The sequence below is a fragment of the Oryza brachyantha genome, chromosome 1 (assembly GCF_000231095.2).
Source record: "Oryza brachyantha chromosome 1, ObraRS2, whole genome shotgun sequence".
NCBI lineage: Eukaryota > Viridiplantae > Streptophyta > Magnoliopsida > Poales > Poaceae > Oryza > Oryza brachyantha.
Genome location: NC_023163.2, coordinates 28,339,536 through 28,363,819, shown reverse-complemented (window position 1 = coordinate 28,363,819; position 24,284 = coordinate 28,339,536). Strand labels below are relative to the sequence as shown.

Below are 24,284 nucleotides of genomic sequence, written 5' to 3'. Positions count from 1 at the left end.
GGTTACAGAATGGAACATACACATTTGACCATTCACTTTATTAAAAAATAAAATTATTTTTATCACGATTTAATTTATTCAAATGTGCTATAAATATAACTATGTTTCTACGAACTTTTAAATAAAACAAATGGTCAAGTATATGCTTAGAAAAATCAAAGACTTCACTTGGTAAAAACGTACAAAGTAACGGTGGTTGCTCCAGCGTCCAATGGTAACTGATATACCCCTAATCCGAGCATCCACGCTACCTAATAAGGCGGAGCATGGAGCTAACTCATCTAAGCACAACGAGAAAGTTTAGATAATTTTTTACGTGCCGTTGAGAGGGTAAATTATAATAGATTTGATAAACACACGAATAATATTAATTTTAGCCTTTTACTTCGTAGCACAAGGATTGCATGGACTGCAATAGGATGACAAGCAATGCATATGCAACTTCGTAGCGCAAGGATATGCAAAGAGGAAAAAAAAACATACTTAGGTATACAAGAGGTACCAACGTTTCACCTAAATCCCGTTTCCCCTCTACAGGCTGTGTTCGACTCAGTCATTAGTTGAAGTTTTTTGACACACAAAAAAAGCATAAATAATATTTAATCAAGTATTAATTGTTAAAACTTGAAAATGATTTTATTTGATTTTCAAGACTAACTTTTATATAGAAATATTTTTTACAAAACATACTCCCTTCAGTTTAATAATACTCGTCGTTTTGTACAACCACGGTCTCCAAAATCCATTCTCGATATGATTTTCTATTATAATATATAATAGACAAATGAATTTATAATTTCACGAAATTATTTTTAAGGCTTAAATACTTTTAGAGTTATTAATATTCAATTTTCAAAAGCTTGATTTTAATCTTGTTCAAAACGACGAGAATCGTCAAGTACCGATACTGTGTTCTTTTTCTAATAAAAGATTAATGAATTTTTAATCGATAATATAAAATATTAAATTAACTAATATAAAAATAAAAACTACTCTATATAAAAGTGAGATAATAAACATTTATGTAGAATATTTTTAATAAATATACACTGTTTATCTGTTCAAAAATGGTGCGCACAAAAGCCATAAAATAGATGGTCTAATTAGTAGTCTGATTAGTAATACATGACGTCTGACTGTTTATTTTATAGAAAAAAATATTTTTCTAAAAATAACATAAAAAATAGTGTTCATGTTTTAATATCTAAGAGCAATAAAACTGCTAATAAAAAACTTTTAAAATAAAACGAACACTTAAACTTTTTAAATATAAACATTCAAAAATACACTCTTCCTGTTACCGGAACAGAGATAGTCGAAACCAAGTAAAATTAGGGGGCGATTAGTCGAAGAAATGAGAAATTTTGGGTGTTACATCAGACGTTTGACCGGATGTCGAAAGGGGTTTTCGGACACGAATGAAAAAACGAATTTCACGGTCACCTAGAAACCACAAGACGAATCTTCTGAGCCTAACTAATCCACCGTTAACACATGTGGGTTACCGTAGCACTTATGACTAATCATCGACTAATTAGGCTCAAAAGATTCGTCCCATGATTTCCCATGTAACTGTGCAATTAATTTTTCGTTTCATCTATGTTTAGTGTTCTATTTAAATGTCTAAAGATTTGATGTGATGTTTTTAGATAAAAATTTTTCGAACTACCCATGGCCTTAAGCTATGAAGGCTGAAAAGATGCAGCCTAAACCCTAAAACTTCAAAAAAGCGTCAACAACGCAGCAACCAAGCCCAGAGCCCTAAACGTCCAAACCCTTCCCTCCGAAGGAGCGCCGGGCGACGAACCGGCGGCGAAACCACACGAAATCTGTCAAAAAGATCCCCAAATCTGCAATCGCGCTCACGCCGGCGCAGCCATGGCGACTTCCTTCTCTTTCGGCTCCTCCGCCGCGTCGGGATCCACCGGTTCCTCCCCCTTCTCCTTCTCCACCGGCACCGCCCCATCCGCCTTCTCGTTCTCCCAGCCCGCCGCGGCCTCCTCCCCTGCCCCCTCCCCTGCCCCCGCCTTCGGCTCCTCCCTCTTCTCATCCTCCGCCGTCGCTTCCCCTGCTCCTACTTTTGGTTCTTCCCTCTTCGGGTCTTCCCCCGCCTCCGCTGCCGCCCCTGCCACATCCTCATCCCCATCTCCGTTTGGCTTCGGATCCACCGGCTTCTCGTTCGGCCAATCCCCCGCTGCCGCTTCATCCGCCGCCGCCGCCGCCCCGTCCATCTTCGGTGCATCCTCCACCCCCGCCGCCTCGACCACTCCTAGCATTTTTGGCGCTGCCTCATCCTCCGCATCCACCCTGGGCTTATTCGGCGCCACCTCCTCCCCGGCGACAACCCCGGGCTTATTCGGCGCCTCGTCCACCGCGACAACCTCGGGCTTATTCGGTGGTACTTCCTCCGCGGCTACCACACCCAGTCCTTTCGGCGCCACATCTGCCGCTGCTACCACAACCAGTCTGTTCGGGGCCGCCGCCTCTACTGCTTCCGCGGCAAACCTTTTCTCTGGCGCCGCCACGGGATTTGGCGTTGGTTCATCTGCGTCCGGCACCACCACTACCACGGCCGCTGCCTCGACACCGTCTTTCGGATTCGGATTGAACATCGGGGCCGCCGCATCGAGTACCACCAATGCTTCGGCTTCCTCTCCGGCTATAGGATTTGGAGCCGGCACCGGCTCGGCACTGTTTGGATCCACTACCTCTGCACCACTCTTCAGCACCAGCACCGCCCCATCCCCAGCAACTACGGCCACGACCACTCCATCCTTTGGGTTCTCCTCCTCGCCAGCGACCACCTCATCTGCTCCTTCCTTCGGCTTTACACCGTCATCGGCAAGCACCACGACCGCGAGCACAGCGACCTCCTTGTTCTCCTCTGCATCCTCTTCTCCTGCATTGTCTTTCACTAAGAGTACTTCTGCCGCTCCCACCGCGCCAGCGTCCGCTCCATCTACTGGCTTCTCCTTGGCCACTTCGCAGGCAGCACCTGCTCCCTCATTGTTCTCTAACACCAGTGCAGCATCAAGCTCGTCTGCCAATTCTCTCAGCTTTCCATTTGGCTCTTCTGCTTCTGCACCGGCATTTGCTTCTGTTTCTGCAACGAGCACACCCACCCCATCATCAACTACTGCTTCCCCTGCAACGTCAGGGTCATTGTTCTCGGTGCCAGCACCTGCTTCTTCTAGTGGTGGTTTCAGTTTCGGAGTAGCACCATCATCGTCATCAGCTGCGGCAACTACAGCTACTACCACAACAGTCGCAAGTGCATCGACATCTGCAACCATGACAGCAACGGCTCCTTCAACGACGACAGCGGCATTTCCCAGTTTTAGCCCGCAAAGAACTACCCCAGCTTCTGCCTCAACCCCAACACAGACACAATCACTGTTATCATTTGGTGAGTGCTCATGTTCCTGTTAAAATTACTGTTATTTTCAGTTAGTTTGACCATACCATTTACATACCTTGATTTATGGCACTGAACAATTAAATGTCACCTTAATGTAAGTAACTATTTGACTCATAACATCTCAAATAACTTACCTGTATCATGGTTTGAACCACATTGTGCATTTGCCTTTTCTATGCAATATGAGGAAATTGTTGTTGCAATACACTGTTTTGTCTGCTAATGGGGTATTTTGATGATGTCCAGCTTTATATTAATGGGGTATTTTCAACAGGTGTTTCTACTACTGCTGCAAGTACTTCAGCCACTAGCACAAGCACTAGTCAGACAACTTCCTCAGCTGTTCAAGCTAGCAGCACTGGGTTTGTACAAATCCCATTAATTTATCTATATCATACTTGTTAGAGGAACTGGGCTACAAGTATTGACTTTGTTTATGGCCTTCCTATTGTGCTTTTGGTGCAGTCCTACAACTACTGCTATCACTCCAGCAGTATCACAGGCACCTAACCTACCATCAGAAATTGTTGGGAAAAATGTTGAGCAGGTACTGCACCTATCCTTTGTGATTATAGGGTGTTGTTTTTTACTGCAAGTCTGCAATACTTCCTTTCCAGTCTTGACTTTGCATCAGAGGCTGGATAAACATTCTATATTTCTTGTGAGCTTGTCTTGTTTATTGCCTTGAGTGACACAGTAATATTGTACCAACAAATTTATCTATATTGCAGATTATTAGGGACTGGAATAATGAGCTTCAAGATAGGACTGCAAAGTTCCGGAAGCATGCCACTGCAATAGCTGAATGGGACAGGAGAATTCTGCAGAACAGAAATGTTCTTATAAGGCTTGAGGTATGTTCTGCCATTGTTTGCATGTTCTAAGATTGAAGTCTCGTTGGATTTTGGCTCAAACTCAAAATGAAATGACAAATGTTCTTACCTTTGCATTATGTCTCTCTTTTTTTTCTAGTTCCATTCATAACTTCTGCAGTTAGGTTAATATTAGAAGCTTTGATGGCTACATATTTTCTTCATCATTGCTGTTTTTTTTCCAACGTCATTTGCATAAAAATAAGACAATGTTTATGAAAAAGGTTACAATATCAAATGCTGGGTCAACGGTAATGCAAACTTGCAAATACTTGAAGGTCTTGTTTGGTTAGCGGTAGTTTTAATTTTTAAATTTAAGGCAGAACATGGAACATGAGCTGCTATCATTTGATCTTGTTTTAGTAGATGCTTGTCTTCTACATAAAGTATGTTGATTTGACTTTATGTAGAGTGAATGTATTAAATGGTTTTTATAAGTGTGCATGATGCCTTTTTATTTATTTTCTCCTTTTTATATCTATTTTATGTATTTTTTTTCATTATGGATGAAATAAAAAACAAGGGAGTCCAAAAGTGAATGAACTACTGTTTCCTGCTTTCATTGGTCAGCTTTACAAGTCAAATGGAATGCAGGGAAATATGTATATTAGATGAAAATTGACTTATCTGGGAGTGGTCAGACTGTGATGGTAAAAGGAAAAACTATATCAGTATTCTTCCTTTGCAAAATACACGGATAAGACATGTCATATAATTGATGCTACATCTGATCCAAAATTCCAATAGCCTGTTTCAGGCTTTCAGCTCCCCTACTTGATCTTCAAATACTTCACATTTAATATTTCCTACACTAGTTTTTCTAGAATGTTCTTAATAGTAAATATTGATAGCTATGATGATGCTTCCTCTCAGCTAGATATCATTCACATTAGACTAATGCGAGAAGATATGCTCATTTAATGCATCTCTAAATAATTTAATGCCAATGAAGAATTTGCCTTCCACCAGTATCACTTGAGATGGTGTATTTTTGGGTAGATGTGTGTTAGCATGTATACATATCTATATTAGTCAAAAAATTTCTTTGTAAATAGATTATTTTCTGTGGTTTACAAAGTTTTATGTCTTCTCTTGCAGGCTGAGGTGGCTAAGGTTGTTGAAACGCAAACAAGCTTGGAGAGGCAACTTGAGTTAATAGAAACTCATCAGAAAGAGGTGGGCATGGATGCAAAAATTTCATGTTTACACACATACTTTAGTTATGACTTTTTTCTCTTGTATGATTGTTTGCTCTTTCATTTGCTGAAACCCACATATAACATCATAATATTGACTATTGAAATGCTTTTCTGTAAAGTCACTATTCATATCATATGCTATGCTGCCAGGGAGCATCATATTATGGTTATGTGGTTTCTCTTTTTTACACAATTGCATGGAAATGCTGTTATGACTATCAAGGATCTATGTTAAGCACAACAAGCTTTTAACTGCCAAACATGCATTCTAGAACCCGTTAACGTGGTATGTCTTTTCCGAGTCTTCATGTAATCTAGATTACATTATAGTTCTTATGTTTTATACTCATCTCTCATAAGCTGAAGACTAAAATTTGACTATACGATTTAATCTGCATAGAAATTTCATCGATTTTTTTTTCTTGAGATGCTAACAGAGTTGTGGTTTGGTTGTTTGCCCAATGATGATTGCAGTTACCATTTTGAAACTTCTGTAGTAAATACATTTGTTCTACAAAATTTCTTTTAGTAGCTCCCAGCATTGCTTCCATAGTTCCATACAGGACAATACTCTGATGCTTTGCTGTGAACTGGTTGAGTGGGAACCGATAATTCTGTTTAGAACTTAAGTGCTACAAACTGAACTATCAGTCAGATTTTTGGTGTTTAGTAGTACTCGGCTGAACTATGACTAATGAGATTAACCATCGATTTCTGGCTTATGAACAAGAACAACTCATTATATAATTGCAGGTTGACAAGGCTCTGCAGAGCATGGAGGAGGAAGCAGAGCGTGTATTCCAGGATGAACGGCTGTTGCTTCGTGAAGATGAGGCTGCTTCTGCAAGAGATACAATGTTAGTCTTCATTTATTTATCTACTTATATCTGTTTGTGTTTAATCTAACTATGAACCTATGGTAACATTAGCGCAAACAAAAAGTGCGGCTCATTTTGGAAACAAAAACTAAGACAATTACTAAAAAATGATTTAGGGTAGGTTTGAAATGGGTGATTGACTGATTGGATAAATTATGGATGATTGCTTGTAGGGATGAATTCAAATATATATTATAAAGCTAACTAATAACTTAACACAAGTTCCGTAAACATTTAAGCAATACAGGTGTAGAAAGTTTTTGGAGAAATCGTACTTTGGAAGCATGGCACAAGTAATCCGGGCATAATCTAAAGTGAACACAGCTTAAGCTAAGTAAATTACAGCATTGATTAAAATGATTTTTGAATAGGATAATCTTAATATGAATAATATAAACACTATTCTTTGCAGTCTATTTTTCCCCATTCAGTTTGCTCACGTTGTTTCTTTTTAGAGGTGAAAGCTGACAGATGTTTTTTTGGTTTGTGTTGACAAATATTTAGGCTAATATTTTATTATGTGTAATACGTATCATCAGCTTAACTGAATAATTTTGCAATGTCAAGGTTTGAGCAATCTGAAACAGTGGAGAATGAATTGCAACATATGACAGAACAAGTGAAGTCCATCATTCAGACATTGAATGCTACCCAGGTGAGTTTTCTGGTTGCATTGCAGTACCTGTCTTGTTATGACCTTTGCCTTAGACACGAGTCTCCAATGCAGGGTGCTGAGTTTGAGACCGCCGATAATATGACACCATTTGATGTTGCTGTAAGAATATTGGACAATCAACTGCGTTCTTTAATGTGGATTGATGAGAAGGTCAGTATACCATTATCTGTGCCCATTTTTTAAAAAAAAGGTGACTTGAGTTATTTATCCTTACAGTCACCACAGTTTGTGAGTGTATTAGTGTTTCTGTGCTAGGCTGGCAATAACGTTAATTTGTTGCAGAATGGTATTCCCAGATTTTATGCTAGGCTTTAGTAGAATCTTTCCTTAGGAACTTGATCCCTTTTTTATCACACTGTTATGTAGAATCTTGCCTTTGACTAAATGAAGGCTATCCTTCTGCTTTTACATATGAATCTTGTTTTTTTGCCTATGCCCTACTTTCCCCTTGGTTTGGTGAATCTTACCTTTGCTTTAAGGGAGTCCCACTTGTTCTTTTCTCCTTCACGTGATGTTTGGCGTATTAATGCTGCATGTTTTGAATAGTGATTACTTGGTGGTTTTAGTCTTATATGCTTATGCAAAGTCTGTCACTGACCCGTTGTTCATTTTTAATAGGCTAACGAGTTCTCAACTAGAATACAGAGGCTGCCTAACAATAGTGCTGCAGCTGAACGTGACTCTGGAATGCCAAGGTTTTGGTTAAGCTGATCTAGTCCTGGATAGACATTTGAATCTTGTTCTGATCGAAGCCAGTAAACATGCTAGTTTTGGTCAGGTGGTTATGCTGTCCTGCTGCAAAAGTTTCACGTTTCTCTCATTCAAGTACGTCTGTGTCATGTAGTTCCAACTTCCAATATGGTGTACCAAATAGATGCTACACATTGGGATTTTAACGGCTGATGTTAACTATGCCTCGTAACAGTCGCATATATTGGCTTTAGCAATCAGTGAACCGTTGCAACCACTTTAGTCTTTGATCGAGGAAACAAGAGGCTTTGTGAGATACTGTTAATTATTGGTTCCAGATGTGTTCAGATCTTTTGAGTTGAAAAAGTGGCTGTTATATAATGCGTTGGGTGGGCTAAGTACCTGCATCTTAAGAACCAAGGACCAGTGGATATCTTGCGCCTTTTCTTGCGATCCTGCTATCTCAAATCGCTGTCCTCCAGCTGCGTTCAAAATCTGCGTGCTTGTGTAAGCTGGAACTAGATTGCTCAATTTGTTTTCCTACTACTCCCTCTGCCATTTCTAACGTAAGATGTTTAATTTTTTTCTTGTAATGTTTAAACATTTGTTTTATTTAAAAATTATGGTAATATCATTTATTTTGCTTGTGATTTATTTTATTATTAAAAGAACTTTAAGCATGACTTATTATTTTTTATATTTGTATTAAATTTTTGAATAAGACAATGATCAAAATTTACAACTAAAAAAGTTAAACATCTTACGTTATGAAACGAAGAAACGGAGGTAGTACTTGTTATGTTTGGCTAAAAGCTTGTGCCTGGGTAGTATCTGCTATTATCAAATCAATATTGCGCCTATAAAAGAAAGATAATCTTCCTTTACCTCAAACGAATGGCTTGGTAGAAATAGTTGACACAATTTTATCGGAAAGTTAGGCGTTCTGTACATGGTTGGGGGCGTATCGTAGCATCGCCAACAATTCCGTTGCAAATAGAAGTACACACTAAGCATGGTTCTTTAGATCATCACTTAATGTTCTTTTCCACTTGGGATTCCACTCAACGGCAAGTGTGGCATTGCCATGTGCAAGACGAGACTCGAGCAGAGCAAGTATTGTACTATACCATATACGCTTAAGACTTGTAACTCAGGAATCAAATCAAACAAAAACTATCATCAACGGCCAGTTGCTGCCAGATTAAAACATCTATGGTGTGAAGTCGAGAGCACATGCTCCCCCAGTTAGCACCTCGCTCCCCTCTCACTGTCTCATGGATGGTTGGAAGGAACACATATACCAGCGCAAGGAAATCTGGAAAGAAAAGAGAAACCTGTCAATAGAAGCACATGCCCCCTCCATGTGAAGGCTGATGCCCGAGGGAGGCATTAGAGAGCGAATCCACCTCCCCTCCCATTTGCAACAGGTTGGGGAGAGCCTAGGAGGCTCACATGGGCGAATTAAAGCGCAATCTTCTCTCTAACCAAAGTCCGTATCGATGCTGTGAAGCACAAGCCAACAATAATGCATCCATGTAGAACTGTACTACTAGTCACCAGTACAAAGCAGTGGAGCCTAATCCTTAAAAAGTTAGCCTCCTCACCCTCCGGTGTATCAGTACGCTGGTATGATAAGACGGGCTGCTAATCAGGTCGGCCTGCGTGACACGCTGTGTCACTATGCAGAGTCCCCCAGTATAGTATAGCCAGCAGCAGGAGTCTCCCATCTTTAGAACTCTTGATGAGCATATGAGCCTCACAAACAAGCTTCAGAGTGCGAGTCATTATAGCTTGCGCCGACCCGCGCCGCACCCGCACCACAATCCCACTCGAGCACCATTCATTACTACGAGCACATCTTTATTTTTGTTCCACATCTTTCTCCCTTGCTTTGTGGTCCTCTCAAAGAAGGCCATAAAATTTCTCAAAAAGCTTTAATCGCTTGGCAAAAAGGCAACACACACGGTAGAGGGAAAAAAAAGAGGACGGGGAGCAGTCGCAACATTTACAGCAAGAACATCCAAAGCGGAACGCAATAAACAAAGGCCTCTGTGTTTTGCCTTTAGCTAGCACGAGGAATCGTCTATTACAATCGCTCACGCTAGACAACATGGACCAAGCTCCATCCAAGGAGAAAACAAATTACCCTATAGTGATATGCTACATCATATCATATGAAAATGTGACATGAGCTGAAAAATCTTTATAAGCCATGACGACCATCACATATATATCGCCAATGGGGGCAAGCCAAACAAACACAAGGACACCATTGAGGATCGGGGAAAGCAACGCGGCAACGGACGGCCCGGGCGCGAGATCGTAGGGACCCATGCCCTGTTCTACCATTTGGTGTGACACCCTAGGACAGGAGAGGCTTGTATATTACAAGGCGACCAAAACCTAGCAACACTGGTTTGCGGCCGGTGCGTGCCGGCCAGGGGGAGCGAGGCTCCTTGCTCCGGGCTCGGCGGGAGGCGCGCTGTCACGGTCCGCGATAGCGGGGGGGCGAACGGTGCTAATGGTGCGGCAATGGCACCGGCGACTGCGCGACCGCCGGCTTGGGGCACTGGTAGCACTTGGCGAAGAGCCCGAACGTGTCGATCTGCCTGATGAAGTTAACCATGCTTGCCCAGCCGCCGAGCCCGAAGCCCACCACCAGCACCCACACCACGATGAACATGTTGAGCACGAACATCCCCGTCCAGCTCGGCAGGAAGAACGGTGGCTTCTCCGCCGCGTTCTGCGTCCACAGGAAGGAAAAAAAAACATAAACCCTCGTCAACGAGATTCATATATTATAGATTCTAAACTCAACATAAACATGGCTGGTGCTTGCTGGTTTGATTCGCCGTGCCTCGCCCGTACTACACGCACGTTCGATCGATCGCCTTTCGTTAAGGCGAGGAAAGGAAAGGATCGGGAGGGAAAGGCTACCCACGCACAAAAATCCCCCTCCTCCCACGCGCGACGCCGCCGCCCCCGCGCGAGAAAGAAAGGCAGCCGCGTCCCAGCCCCAGCCCCTGACCTGACGGGCGTGACGGCGACCACCGCGGCAGCGCCTCCGGCTACGCGCCAAGAGGAAGCCTCAAGTCTTCCCACCACCCCCCCACGTCCCACTCCCACCCGCGACAGCAGCGCGGCGCGAAAACATCAGCACCGCGTCCGTCCTACCTCAGCCACCCGCGCGCCAATGCGAGGCGTCAACCGTTGCGTTGCTGCCCGCGCGTATCCCGTCCACGGGGTGGATTCGCCCGCTGCGCCGCGCGGCCGGTAAAGCAGGGACCAGCCGTGGCTACCGCCTTTGGGCTCCTGACCTGCGACACTATAGCTAGCGCACCAGAACTGGCACGGTCACTATACTCACTAGTAGCTGACCAGAGTGACTAGGCTAAGGTGGAGTTTAGTTTGCAAAAAAAATTTGCAAAAACATTACATCAAGTTTTCGGATACATATTTGAAGTATTAAACATAGTTTAATTACAAAACAAATTTCAGATTTCGGCCGAAAACCACGAGACGAATTTTTTAAGCCTAATTAATCCGTCATTAGCACAGGTTGGTTACTGTAGCACTTATGGCTAATTACTTTCTAATTAGGCTCAAAAGATTCGTCTTAAGATTTCTTTCATAGCTGTGTAATTAGTTTTTTGATTTATCTATGTTTAATGATTTATTTAGATATCTAAAGATTTGATACGATGCTTTTTTAAAAAAATTTGGGACTAAACAAGACCCAGGCTAATCTCGGGGAGATTCTGCCAAAGCAGAGGCCAGAATCGAGAAGGGGGGCCCTGCTTGGAATTAATGTGGTTGTTGGCTGGATTCAATGATTGGGGATTTGCCCATGTAGGAGGCGGGCCCCGGGCGGCTCGACTGTGCTTTAGCATTCAACCCGAACTGCTGCTGCTGCTGCCGCCGCCGCCTTCGCAGATCTCCACTGTCTATTCTATTGCCTGTGGTGTTCCAGTCCGGCCACTGTTGATGATGGCTCCACGATGCGCTGCTCTGCTAGCTGCTGTACTATAGCAACGGAGCGAAGGATCGATGAATCCGTCGAACCAGTTGGCACTTGCTGTGCGTTCGCCGTCACGTTGCATTCGGGCTAGCTAGCACTAAGAACGCACCTGCCATTTAATGCGTGGATGGACGAGACGGTGTACCGGAACAAAAACAATGCACGCAGCGAGGATGGGGCACACTGCATATTTAGGGCATGGGCAAGGAGGGAGAGAGGTTGCTTGAGCTTACCATGCGAGCGGAGGCCGTACGGTAGGTGAGGACGTGGGCGAGGGCCGGGATGATGTAGACGGTGAAGCTGACGAGGAGCGCGCCGACGGCGGAGTTGATGGGACCGAAGAAGGGGAAGATGATGGCCAGGAACCAGATGGGGACGACGATGGGGAGCCGCGCGAGCGCCCTGAGGCAGATGCTCTTGGTGTCGTGCATGCCGATCACCTTCTCCCACACGAAGTAGAGCGGCGTGCACGCGAACCCGAACGTGATGAACTGGTGGATCAGCATCAGGATCACCGCCGCATCGCGCCACGCGGTCTTGGGCAGCAGCGCGAAGGCGTTGGAGTGGGTCAGCAGCTCGTCGCCGAACGCCCAGTACATGGCCGACGCCGAGGGCAGCGTCAGCGTGAACACGTACAGCGTCGCGAGCAGGTAGATGTACTTGAACTTGGCCGGCTTCCACATCGCGTGCATGATCTCCCTGCACCAAACCAAAACAGCCACCCAAATCAGTTATTTTTACTTTTCTTGCATTTTGCTTCCACTACGCGGATTATATGAATCAACAATTCAACGGACAAAACGGCCTCTGCACATGGGAGTCAATGATGCTGAGACTTAATCAGCTTGATCAAATGATACGCAAGGACGGCAAAAAAAAAAGTAGGACTACTACTGCTTCTCCTAGTCACGCAGGATACTTGCAAGGATCGCGGCGGCAGGAGGAATCTCACAGTGCCTTAGTTCACCAACACATGCATTCCGCCACCGGTCAAATGATGGAAGAGCCGACAAATACGGCCAAATATGGTCGTTGCCAACTATTTATACTACTAAATACGAGTACTGATCACCAAAAAACTCTGCTCCACAGCTAGCAAGATCCCATGCACGTTATGCTAAAGGTCTCATGTCACTACCAAGATGGGCTTTGAATTAGCCTGAGACCAGAAGTGGTGAGGCATTGTCAAGATGGACAAAGACACTCACATTCTTCAATTGGGATGCAATTCTCAAAGCTGCTTTGTGTCCCCATTCGCCCCACTAAGCTAAACTTTCCCATGCAAGCCTAGCATAGTAGTAAGATAAACGGAATCATCATTGGATGATTTGGCACCAAGAGGTGTCCCAATCCATGATGGAAATCATTTCACCCCGACGGATGAGGGCAACTAGCACGGAATTGCAGCATAGCTTGATGTGAACTCCGCACTAGCTGAATTGAATGAAGCCGCCCGCCATCATTCTATTCCATTTCCAACCCATCAAAAGCGCTTTTTTTTTTTCATCTTCCACAACCAGAACATGTACTGGTAGCACTACATTAAAATTTCTGAAGCTAGGAGATACTGTACTACTATGAGATCTTCAAATCTCCAATCTAAACTGCATGCGACCACTAAGGCACTAACGACCATGGCATTTGAAGTTTGAACAACGCACTGAAACGCTAATTATTCCCCGCATGGCCTCTAATCATGCCTAAGCAAAAACACAATCAATAATCCAAGCAATAGATTAGGCACAGAAATGAGTAATGGGAATAAAGGGGCCTCAATGAGTCTATTCTAATGCATAGTGGCCCATTCTTTTCTCCCCTAGACTATATCGCGTGTACTAGCAGGGGACCTTTTGGATGCATCACCAGTTCAGCACATCGCACATGCACATGAACGCACCGAGCTTTATCAGCTGGATCGGTATTAATTTTTATCGACCGATCGATCAGCCGACTAATGATCGCAAGCTAACGCAGCTGGTTCCCACCGCGCACAGGCTAGGAATTTTTAAGTGCCCCTAACTATCCATTGGGATCTGTACGCCATGGAGCTAACTAGCAGCAAAGCTACAGCTACGTGTGTTTTAATTAAGCTTTAGTACTACACTGTGTCCAGTGTGGTAGCGACTACCAGCACCAAGGAGGGGGACCAATGGAATGGAAACCAGAACCTGATTTCCAATCCGGACATGTCCTCCACATTGCCAGGCAAAAGCTGCAGCTAGTGAAAAGTTCTCCTCACTTCAACTTCCTCAGGAGGATTAGTTTGCAGTACTACAACTACTGTAATTAACAACTGGACAAACAGAGTAAATTGTAGCATAGCAGCTGCTTTGCTTACACTGTGACGGCGTGGCCGCCGAACGTGTAGAGGATGTTGGTGGCTCCGGTGAAGTATAGCACCAGCTTGGTTGGGCCGGTGTGCGTGACTCCTTCGACCTGCGACGCAAACGATCAATCGCTGTAAGCCCAAGCTGGATGGACAATTGGACATATATACTCCGTATACTCTATGTGATGCATAGAAATGATCATGTTCATGTGCATGGCAAAGCTGGTGGAAACGGATAGGATGTGCGGCGATGGAGGACTGAACTGACAAGGAAAGTTTCCTTCTCGTCGCGTCTCGTCTCACCTGGCCGTTGAGGAGCGCGGCGATGGCGAGGTACCAAGCGGTGTAGGTGGTCATGCCGAGCCCCAGGAAGGACCAGATCCGGTAGTTGTGGAACGACGGGATGAACACCGTGGTGGCGCAGCACGCGCCGAAGATGTACGTCCACGTCCGCTTGTCCAGCCGGTCGTTGATGTAGTAGATGTTACTGAAGAAATAGCAGCCAAAGAGAAAGCCGGACAGGGTTTAGCTCATCCGCACAAACCCAATCTGTCACGACACACTGTAGGCAGCAGCACAGCTACACTGGCGCTGTGAGTGACAGTGAGAGTGATGGTTGGTTGAGTTGGAGAGGAAAGGAAAGGAAAGGAATTTTGACCTTGCGCAGGCGATCAGCTGGATGACGGAGCCGAAGAGGAGGAACGTGCAGTTGAAGGCGAGGCCGGCCGCCTTCCAGTACGGGCCCAGTAGCCCATCCAGCACCTCAAACCACTGCCAGCAGTCAACGTCACAAGCTTCTTCCATTAACCCCAGTTTGTTAGTAGCAACTAGTTGCGTGCTTAAGCAAAAATTGCAACAATAACTGATTAAGTGAACAATGAAAAATTGCTCGGCTTTCTTCTCGGCAAGCATCCATGGCCATAAGAGCTTGGCGGGCAGGGGATCCAATGCCCCCTGCCATTTTCACATCAAAAAAAGAGGCGTTTTTGCAACCACTAAGGATCGAAAACGACCAAACAGAACCCCGAAAAAAATGCGTTCGTAAAAATGTGTGTTTGATTATGCTACGTAAAGACGGGGGTAAAAGCAACTGTAACAATGATGAGGTGAGGCGATGGAAGAAGGAAGAAACGAAGAAGCGACAAGGCCAGCACGGCCATGGCAGGGCAGGGCGGGTACCTGGATGACGTGGTTCTTGAAGCTGACGCCCTCCTTCTCCTTGCGGGAGCGGTACTCGACGTAGAGGACGCTGATGAGGTAGGCTGTCCAGCTGCCCATGAAACCGTAGAACAGCTGCAGCAGCACGCCCGAGAGCATCCCGAGCTGCGAGAAGGAGTACGGCAGCGTCAGGAGCACCTGTGCGACCTGCGAAAAAACGCCATGGAAAATTCAGTCACGGCGCCTTTGGTCTCGGCTCGACATGATTCCTTCGCCTTGTACGCCGGCCAGAGTAATCGAGTCGGTGAAGCGAGCTGCATGCCGTGGCATGGCGGAGCTAGCAGGGAACTTTACCTGGTTGGAGGCGCAGCTGAACCAGGCGTCCCAGACGGAGCCGCCGTGCCAGAGCAGGTTCTTCATGTTGAACTTGCCGCCGCCGCCGCCATGCTCGTCAGCGCCGTCCCCGGCGCTGACGCCCATCACCCCGACCTCCTCCTCCTTGCCGTTGCCGTCGGCCACGATGGCCTCCTCCGCCTGCTCGCGCGGCACCATACTGACCACGCCTCCCTTCCCCGTCTCGCTGCGTGCGGTACGGACGTCGGATCAAGATCCAGGACAGCACAATATAACTTAACAAACAGAGCAGGGAACCAACCCCGCGAATAAAAAAACAACAACAAACAGCAGCAGTAGCAGTAGCAGCAGGCCAGCGAAGAGGAAGAAGAACAAGACGAGCACCAACCTTTCTCGCTACACAAAAGAAGACCTGGAGATCGCGCGCGAAGGAAGCTGGGCGATGATGGGGGCAGTAAATGCAGGGTGCCGGTGGAGTGTGATGGCTGGAATTGTATGACGTGGTAAGGAATTTACTGTGCTATCGAAGCGAGGCCCTGCTCCGCTGCTACCTATAGGAGCGTGATGGCCGGCGCTGCCCGGGCGGCGGTGGCAGCAGCAGCAGCAGGAGGGGCGCCGAGATTACGGGGCCTCCCCTTCTCTTCTCTCTTCAGCTTCTTTGTCTGCTGCTGCTCTGTTCAGTCTTTCTTCTGTTCTTCCTTTATGAGGGAGTAATGCTGAAGGGAAGCTTAGAAAGAGAACCGCAGCGCTGGTGGGGCGGTAGGGCCTGAGGGGGAGGGACGGGCGAGCGAGCGAGGGAGTGATGGAGAGAGCGGGGAGGGAGGAGGAAGATGGGGAGGGAGAAATGGAAACACTTGCGGTTTTATAACGAACGCTCCGCTCGCCTTGCCTCGCCTGGCCTTCCAGGAGGCAAGAGGCACCCTTTCTGAATTTCTCCCTTGCCTTTTTCACATTTTCCTCCTCTCCCTGTACTACTGTTTGTCTTCGAGTTTTGCTCTCCGTGGTCCGTACATCTACGGCCGTGTTCTAATTCATTTATGTATTTTGAATTTTCGCATACACGTTTTTTCAAGCTCCTAAATATTATGTTTGTGAAAATTTTTTATATATATTTTTTTCCATTTATCCTTTCCGATATAAGATTTCACTTCATAAATAGTTCGTTTAATCATTTATATTCTTAAATACATATCGTATAAGCTAGACAATTTTTTCATCTCGGTTATTATCTGGAGCAACCAATGCTGTTCACGGGGATGGACTGCTCCGACTCGGGGCGAGCCTTTAAAAGGCGATGACTTGTTTTGATTAACAAAGGGAGGGATGATGCCTGCCAAGGAGGCAACGGCACGATGTGTGAGGAGAGTGCCTATTTACTGCTGGATTCTCAAAAGTCTTCGCTGCTGTCACACGGTTACTCCACAAGGTCAGAGCTGGTTTACTGGTTACTACTTGCCCGTTGCCTATTTGGCGATAGTTGCTAGTGTGACCGAAGAAACATCTGCTTGCACTGATCCTGGCTGATGAGAGATTGAATCCAGCCATCTTTGGGTAGGTAAGGGGACTGAACAGGGTCCCACCCACCGGCACAGGATTAAGTATTTAGTTAAGCTTAAAAGACGATCTTAAATTTCAGCTATTGATTTTACGATTAACTTTAGCTTTTTTTACTATATATTACACATTTTACAAAAAAAACTCTCCCTTCATTATCCCAATCACTTATAATGGTCGTGTTCTTCCATACTTTTCAAATTATTTCTCGGTTTTTATATTTATAATTTTCATGCTGCTAAACGGTGTGTGTTTTGTAAAAAAATTCTATATAGAATTTCATCATCACACATTTATACAGTAGATTTTTAACTTTGTACTAATTAAATTTATTACTCATAAAATTAAATAACTGTTAAAAATCAAACAAGCTTTCATCATAAAAGAACATAACAAATATTCTACTATCTCTATTTTACATTGATATAAGATTTTTTAGCGTTGATTAAATTCATATGGATGTTAATGAATCTATATATATATAAATAATATGGTGACTACAATACTCGCTGCAGTAGTACTATTACCACTAATACAATAATCTCGATTATTGATTTAAAATTCTACTATCAGCAGAAAAATATTCTACTATTAGTAGTTGGTATGGTAACGTAAATATAGTCGATGCATTAGATTAGAAGAAATAAATGGTCTAGATTATTTCTACTATCAGTAAAAAATACTATAGAGTACCTAAACAATATAAATATATATTAATATATAAATGAATCTAGACACATTTAACATATCTTACTATATTAAATAGAGAGGGTAGATTGCTTTTAAGATTCATTTTCCTACATTCTCCTGTTTTATCCCGCTTTATCGGTACTTAAAGATACAGAAATTTTACATTAGAAATAAATGTACTCCACATGCCTATATAATGATGATAAAAAAACTCCAAAATGAATTACAAGACACCTGTTACTGGTTTTCATAGGTAAACAAGACAGTTAAAAAGCAGACGTCGTTGAATATTAGGACGTGAATGATGCGATTCGATAATGGATCTTAATTTATGACACTTATCCAATGGCACAAACAAATAATAAATATTAGAAAGGTGGTATATTGCTTTATTATTATTTTTTCATGAAAGGCTGGTTAAGAATTTTTTGCCAAAAACTATACAGTTTTTCGAGTTTACGTAGTGTACCTGTGATAATTCATATTTTGCAAGCCAAGAACGCACCGGTTTCGAGCTTTATATTATATTATAAAGATAACTTGCAAATAAGCTACCACATTCACTCTCGAGTCTAGACGTTACCATACTAATCCAAGAAAAGGAAAAATATCTTAAGCATTTGATAATAATGAGTTTATATTGATTGATATAGTTATATACAAAATGCCGTTACATAGTTTTTTTTTACCGTCCTTAAAAAGTATATTGAGATAAAAAGGTACATTGTATCTCAAGTTACTGAAATTTTACACTACAAATATAATATCTCAAGATACTCTTTAAGAATCATAAAGAACTCATTAAAATATGATTGAAGAGTTATATAGGAAATCTAAAAGGCTAAGATTCATACATGATATCTGAATATACTTCTTATGTTTAGCACTAAGTTTTAGAGTTGTATATTAAATGTAACTCCATCTGAGTTATCTAACCGGCGTGAAATTATGTGGGGGCAATCCACACACACTTTATGCATTATATGTAACTCTACGTGAATTATTCACCACGATTGCTCCAATGGATTACAGAAACCTACAAATTAATCAAAAACAATAACTAAGATCCGATTATAAATATAATTTTAGAATTAAAATAAAGAAAAGTAAATAATTTCATGTGCAAATACATTTTTTATAATTCCAAAATTTGGGTTATAAGAAATTAATATTGAGCGAAGAGTCCATCTATAAGTAAAATTTGAAAAAAAAATCTAAATTTCTAGTAAAATAAGTAATATCAAGAACAAGAGTCGACATATAAATACAATTTAAATGCACATAAAATTTAATTAAAAATAAGTATTACATAGAAAAGAGTTTATGTACTATCATAATTTAGAATACAATTATAAATACAATTTGGGAACTAAAAAAAAGAAAAGTAAAATGTGGTTCTAGAAATACTTTAACAAATTCAGAAATTCAAATTAAAAAATAATTAATATCAGTATAAAATTATATAAAAATATAATTTATAACGATGTTAGGCACGTAACATGTGCGGCCACGTTTAAAAGAAAAACACCGTGCAGGCACATACAAATCATAATGCTTGACCGGGACATGTAGCAGCGTATGTTTGTGCGGTTGCCCCAGAGAAACTGAAAATGAAAAGTAGACCAGTAGAGTTATTGATGTATTTATTCACATGGTTATTGTTCTGGTGCACATCGTACCTGTTCTGCAGTGTTCGTCAAGTGATACTCCGTATCATCTTGAGTGGTATAAATGCAATACTAACATGTCCACAAATTCCTTGAATGCTTTGATTTTGTACAACCTGTCTAACAATAATCCTGCATAAATTCTGTGGGGGTCATTCAGAAGGAGGAAAAGTAAGGAAAGGAATAAACAAAACAAACTTGTTTCCAAATTGATGGTTTCATCAGCATATATTCAGCAAATCAAGGCTATAAAAACGTTGGGCTTTAAAGGAAAAGTTCCATGCATGTAGCAGTACTCGTTGCCAATTGCAGAAATTGTAGTGAAATGCCAGATCATAGCTATATTTAGGGCCCCATGGGTCGCTCACAAAGGTTGCATGAGAGGTTGTTGCTGCGCTTTTTCCCCCTTAACTTTAAACCGATCGATGTCGTGGATGGCCGGATTATGGGTATGTTTATTATACTACCTGTACACCATGATTAAGTATTTCAATACGGTTAGGTTCTTGAACTGTTGGAACCCTGTCATCTGAATCGAAGTCCTAAATTCTTAATTCGCTGTTCAGGTGCTTGTCTGGTCAATATTCAAGAGATCAAACCCATCAGAAAACCGATCTCCAACAAAATATAGTTGCTGTTGCACACGGTATGTTGTGCAAAGCTCATAATGTATTTAACTTTCATTTAACTGCACATTATCGTTCAGGAAGCAGACAACTAGCACGATACATCTTTTCATGTACTAAACGCCTATATGGATTAGGGATGGACGCGCTCGTCCGCACACGGGTTATCTGGGATTGGTTGTATTTCAACTAAATAAACTATTTTTTATTAAAATAACAAAATAAATTTATTTTATTAAATTAGAGCCGGTCATAAATTATTAGTAGTGGATCCTTGCCCATCTCTAGTTTAAATACATTGAAAGCATATGAAAGTTTTTCCCCCTGCATTTTTTTATGTACAGACGTAGGATTAATGTTTAAAGCCATCATTTTTCATCACTCGTCACTGAACAGTAACAAATCTTTTAGCAGGAAAACCTACTGTATGTGTTATGAACTTTTTCCTCACAATTTTGACAATCTAATCCAACAAAATTTCCCGGCAAATTCTATTGCTAGCACATCGATGTCGTTCGACATTAGTATCTCTTAAACTGAATTTAACATATTACGATGGTAAAATCTAATAAGACTATCTCCCCAATTAGTCTTACCGGTGACACCTTCTAAAAACATCCGATAGAGCAATGGGGTGTTGTGCAAGCTAACTAGTCTATTTGTATTCCTAGATTGTAACAGTAGTCTGTTCTTATCATCTGAGCTTCAAATAAATTGGTAAAATTTGCTACAGAGCATCGAAAAAACATGTAATTAGCCAGTGGACATAGTAAGATCACGAATTTGTTGCAGGGCACCACAAAAGTGTAGTAATTAGCTATAGGGCACTCCGGCCAATTTTTTATTATTTTTAGAGTCAAAAATTCTAAAAATGACGAGATTGCCCTCGGCGAACAACCCGTTATGTCGATTGGGTCCAGTCAAACTAGACCCAGTTGGTCTCGGCACCGCACCACACCCGAACCCTAGCCTACATGACAAGTGAGCAGTCGGCGACAATGGCAACCCAGCGATGATAAGGGCACATAAATGGGTTGGCCACCAAGGGCAATCTCATCATTTTTAGAATTTTTGACTCCAAAAATAATATAAAATTGGTCGGAGTGCCCTATAGCTAATTACCACACTTTTGTGGTGCCCTGCAGCAAATTCATGATCTTACGGTGTCCACCGGCTAATTACGCGTTTTTTCGATGTCCTGTACCAAATTTTGCCAAATAAAAATCTCTCTTAAATTACTAATCTAATCCACACTCTAATGATAACGTTAAAATAAAATCATCGTAATAAGATTTCACATGATTATATTCGATGAAAAATACATTATAAATTATTAAAGCAACCACGATCTAGGGGTCCAATTGTCTTTTGTTTCTTCAATCTACATGACCGCTTTCATATAATCTACGTTATTACTATTTAAGCAACCACGATCTAGGGGTCCAATTGTCTTTTGTTTCTTCAATCTACATGAAAATTTTCTAACCTATAGACTGAAATGATAATTTATTTTCAAGCTAGCTACGAAACATTAATTGATACCTCTCTAGACAGAGATAATGTTGTATCCGTCCTAAAATATGCAAAATTTTAAATTTTGTCACGAGTATTGAGAACGTGGTACATTAAATAGAGAAAATTGTCATTGGTTGAAAGAAGGAATGCAAGTGAAAAATAAATCCAAAAAGATTACGATTGATCGAGAATACAATGGATAAGTCGCTATATTTAAGATAATTTTAAATATTACAAAATATTATATTTTTAGTAGGAGTAAGGCATCACATACGTCAAAAAATTAATGCCTCGTTGCTCTCAAGTCCTTGGCAGCGAAAAAAACACAGAGAGTTTATCTTTTAGTTTTTATTTATACTTATAAATCAAAATTTAATATCATAAATAACACATATACAAATTTCTTATTTATTGATTATATTTATTTATAAATGTATCGTTTGACTTTTTATCTAAATAATTCGAATCACCCCTCGAGGGGCCGTGGTCCGCTGCAGGGTGACGCAGGTGTGGACGGCGGATCAAAGGAGAGTGTGTGTAGAAGGGTGGGTTGGTGGCGCGAGTAATCTCCACTTCTCCCGCAGAAAGAATTGGAGCAGCAGCGTTTGCGCCGGAGCAAAGGTCGCCATGGCAATGAAAAAAAAGAAAAGAAAGCTCTCGATTCCATTCGAATTTCCGAAAGGGAGTGTGGATATAGGTAATTGATTAGACGGATATATATTGCTAGTAGATTGATACCGGCGACACCATAATAATCATCATTAGATCGGTGGCTTAAAGATCCGTCCTTGTTTAATATATGCGCGCCAGCCAGACGGCCGGGCAGGAGGGTCTATGAATGAAGGATCGGCGGAAATGAGCGGATTAGCACGCTAATCATGCACTCCGTTGCTAGGTTTATTCAAGGTATCATCGAGTGCTCGATCGATCGAAGATGTTCTTTCCTCCTTTGTGGAATAAAGGAAATGCTTGGCTCGTTTAGGCCGGCTAGCTAACCTTCCCTTTATATTAAGAAAGTAGCCTAGTAATTGTTTTACTTAAGGGCTGGATGGACCCATACCATTTAAGTATATTTCGAGTTTGGCAACTTTGGTTTTGGTAAATGTCTCCCCGAAACCATATGTTAGGTAGTCCGGTACTTATCCATATTGATTATGGAATAAAAACAAATAAAATAAGGACCGTGACTGAAGAGGAGAATTTCACAATACAAGTATCACAATTCACAAGATACTGTTGCTTCCTAGATATGTCTGACATTTTCATTTTGTAAATTCTCCATTGGAAAGAAGAACTATATTTATATAAAATAAATAAATACTGCTTTAAAAAGAATATATAGTGGCCGTGGAGCCCATGGTGACAAATATTCCAACACGGCACCTGTCACTCTGTTTTTTACGTATTGCTCCTTGAAATTAACTATTACATAATATGTCTTATATGCATTGCTCTCTTTTTATTTACTTTCTAAAATCATAGTTTTATTATATGGGAAGGTATAACATGCATGTAATATGCGACTTAAATTTCATAATTAATTAACATGCATAAACACTATCAAATGCTCGTGCAAATAAAGAGTAAATTACATGTTTGATGGAAAAATCACATTATTTTTTAACAGCAAGGTTGTAGATCTTAAAAGCCAATGAGGTCATAGATTATTTGCTATTTCCCACCGCAATATATTCAAGTGCTTGGGCATTTAGATTGTGTGGCTCCTCTTGTGCTTTTTCATTTTCTATGGGCAACAAGGGGTGACTGTAGACCCTAAATTGACCGCTCACACTAACATCATAGCTCCCCTACCAATCCAACTTTTATATCCCATCAGAGATTTCCATCACCATCTGATCTAGAGTAGTAATATTTAAGTTGGGAGTAATATTCCCAACATTCCCAATCTAGAGAATTCGCAGGTGATCGAGTTCATATCATCCTTGCATTATAAATCCCACTTGCCTCCCACAACTATTAAACTCAGGGGGCCTCTCCTCAATCAGTGATCAACAAGATTTAACCTTTCTCCTTGCCAGATTCGAGATATGGTTCGATAAGATCCTCCCTAGTTTTCCATCCTACGGCTCGCAGCCTTTCCGCGGAACCGGTTCGATCGATCCCCTCCCAGATCGCACTTTCGCCCTCACTTCCAAGCGGAAAACGACGCGCATCCACCATGTGCTCCATCTGTCCAAAAAAACGAATTTTTCGGTCTCGTGTCCAACGTTTGATCATTCGTTTTATTTGAAAAATTTTTAGAAAATTAAAAAAATTAATCACACGTAAAATACTATTCATAATTTATTATCTAATAAAAACAAAAATATCAATTAAAAAAATTTAAATAACACAAATACTTAAAAATTAAAGATAAAAAATAAAAAATTAATTTATTTTGGGACGGAGAAAATAGTTGGCCATGCCCGCGCGCTCCCCCTCCCCGCATCTGTACGTACGCAGCGCAGCGGCAGCGGCAGCTAGCCGCCGAGATCACCCGGTGACATGGGCACCGATCTCAGCACGCGTGTAATGTCATCACGAATTTGCATCATTCCTTGGTCGTCGTCAACTGCACTTAATAAGCACAAAACTTGATGCCTAATCCGGCGGACAGATTGTAGGAATCTAGGACAAAAC

General features: G+C 42.1%; 2 protein-coding genes across 2 annotated transcripts; one reads left to right on the top strand and one right to left on the bottom strand.

The window, feature by feature from the left end:
- Positions 1–1,748: 1,748 nt before the first annotated feature.
- Positions 1,749–8,099, top strand: LOC102719630 (nuclear pore complex protein NUP62). Its single transcript, XM_006644980.3, has 9 exons — positions 1,749–3,406; positions 3,693–3,780; positions 3,884–3,965; positions 4,150–4,272; positions 5,389–5,466; positions 6,243–6,346; positions 6,935–7,022; positions 7,095–7,193; positions 7,662–8,099. The coding sequence occupies exons 1-9, from the start codon at positions 1,879–1,881 to the stop codon at positions 7,752–7,754; spliced, it is 2,283 nt and encodes a 760-aa protein (XP_006645043.2). The 5' UTR covers positions 1,749–1,878; the 3' UTR covers positions 7,755–8,099.
- A 1,554-nt stretch (positions 8,100–9,653) lies between these two features.
- On the bottom strand, positions 9,654–16,412 carry LOC102719340 (auxin transporter-like protein 1). Its single transcript, XM_006644979.2, has 8 exons — positions 15,981–16,412; positions 15,593–15,818; positions 15,260–15,445; positions 14,739–14,851; positions 14,384–14,567; positions 14,090–14,187; positions 11,985–12,450; positions 9,654–10,476 (listed from the first exon to the last, which is right to left on the bottom strand). Exons 2-8 carry the CDS (start codon positions 15,788–15,790, stop codon positions 10,252–10,254), a joined length of 1,470 nt encoding a protein of 489 aa, XP_006645042.1. The 5' UTR covers positions 15,791–15,818; positions 15,981–16,412; the 3' UTR covers positions 9,654–10,251.
- Positions 16,413–24,284: the final 7,872 nt, after the last annotated feature.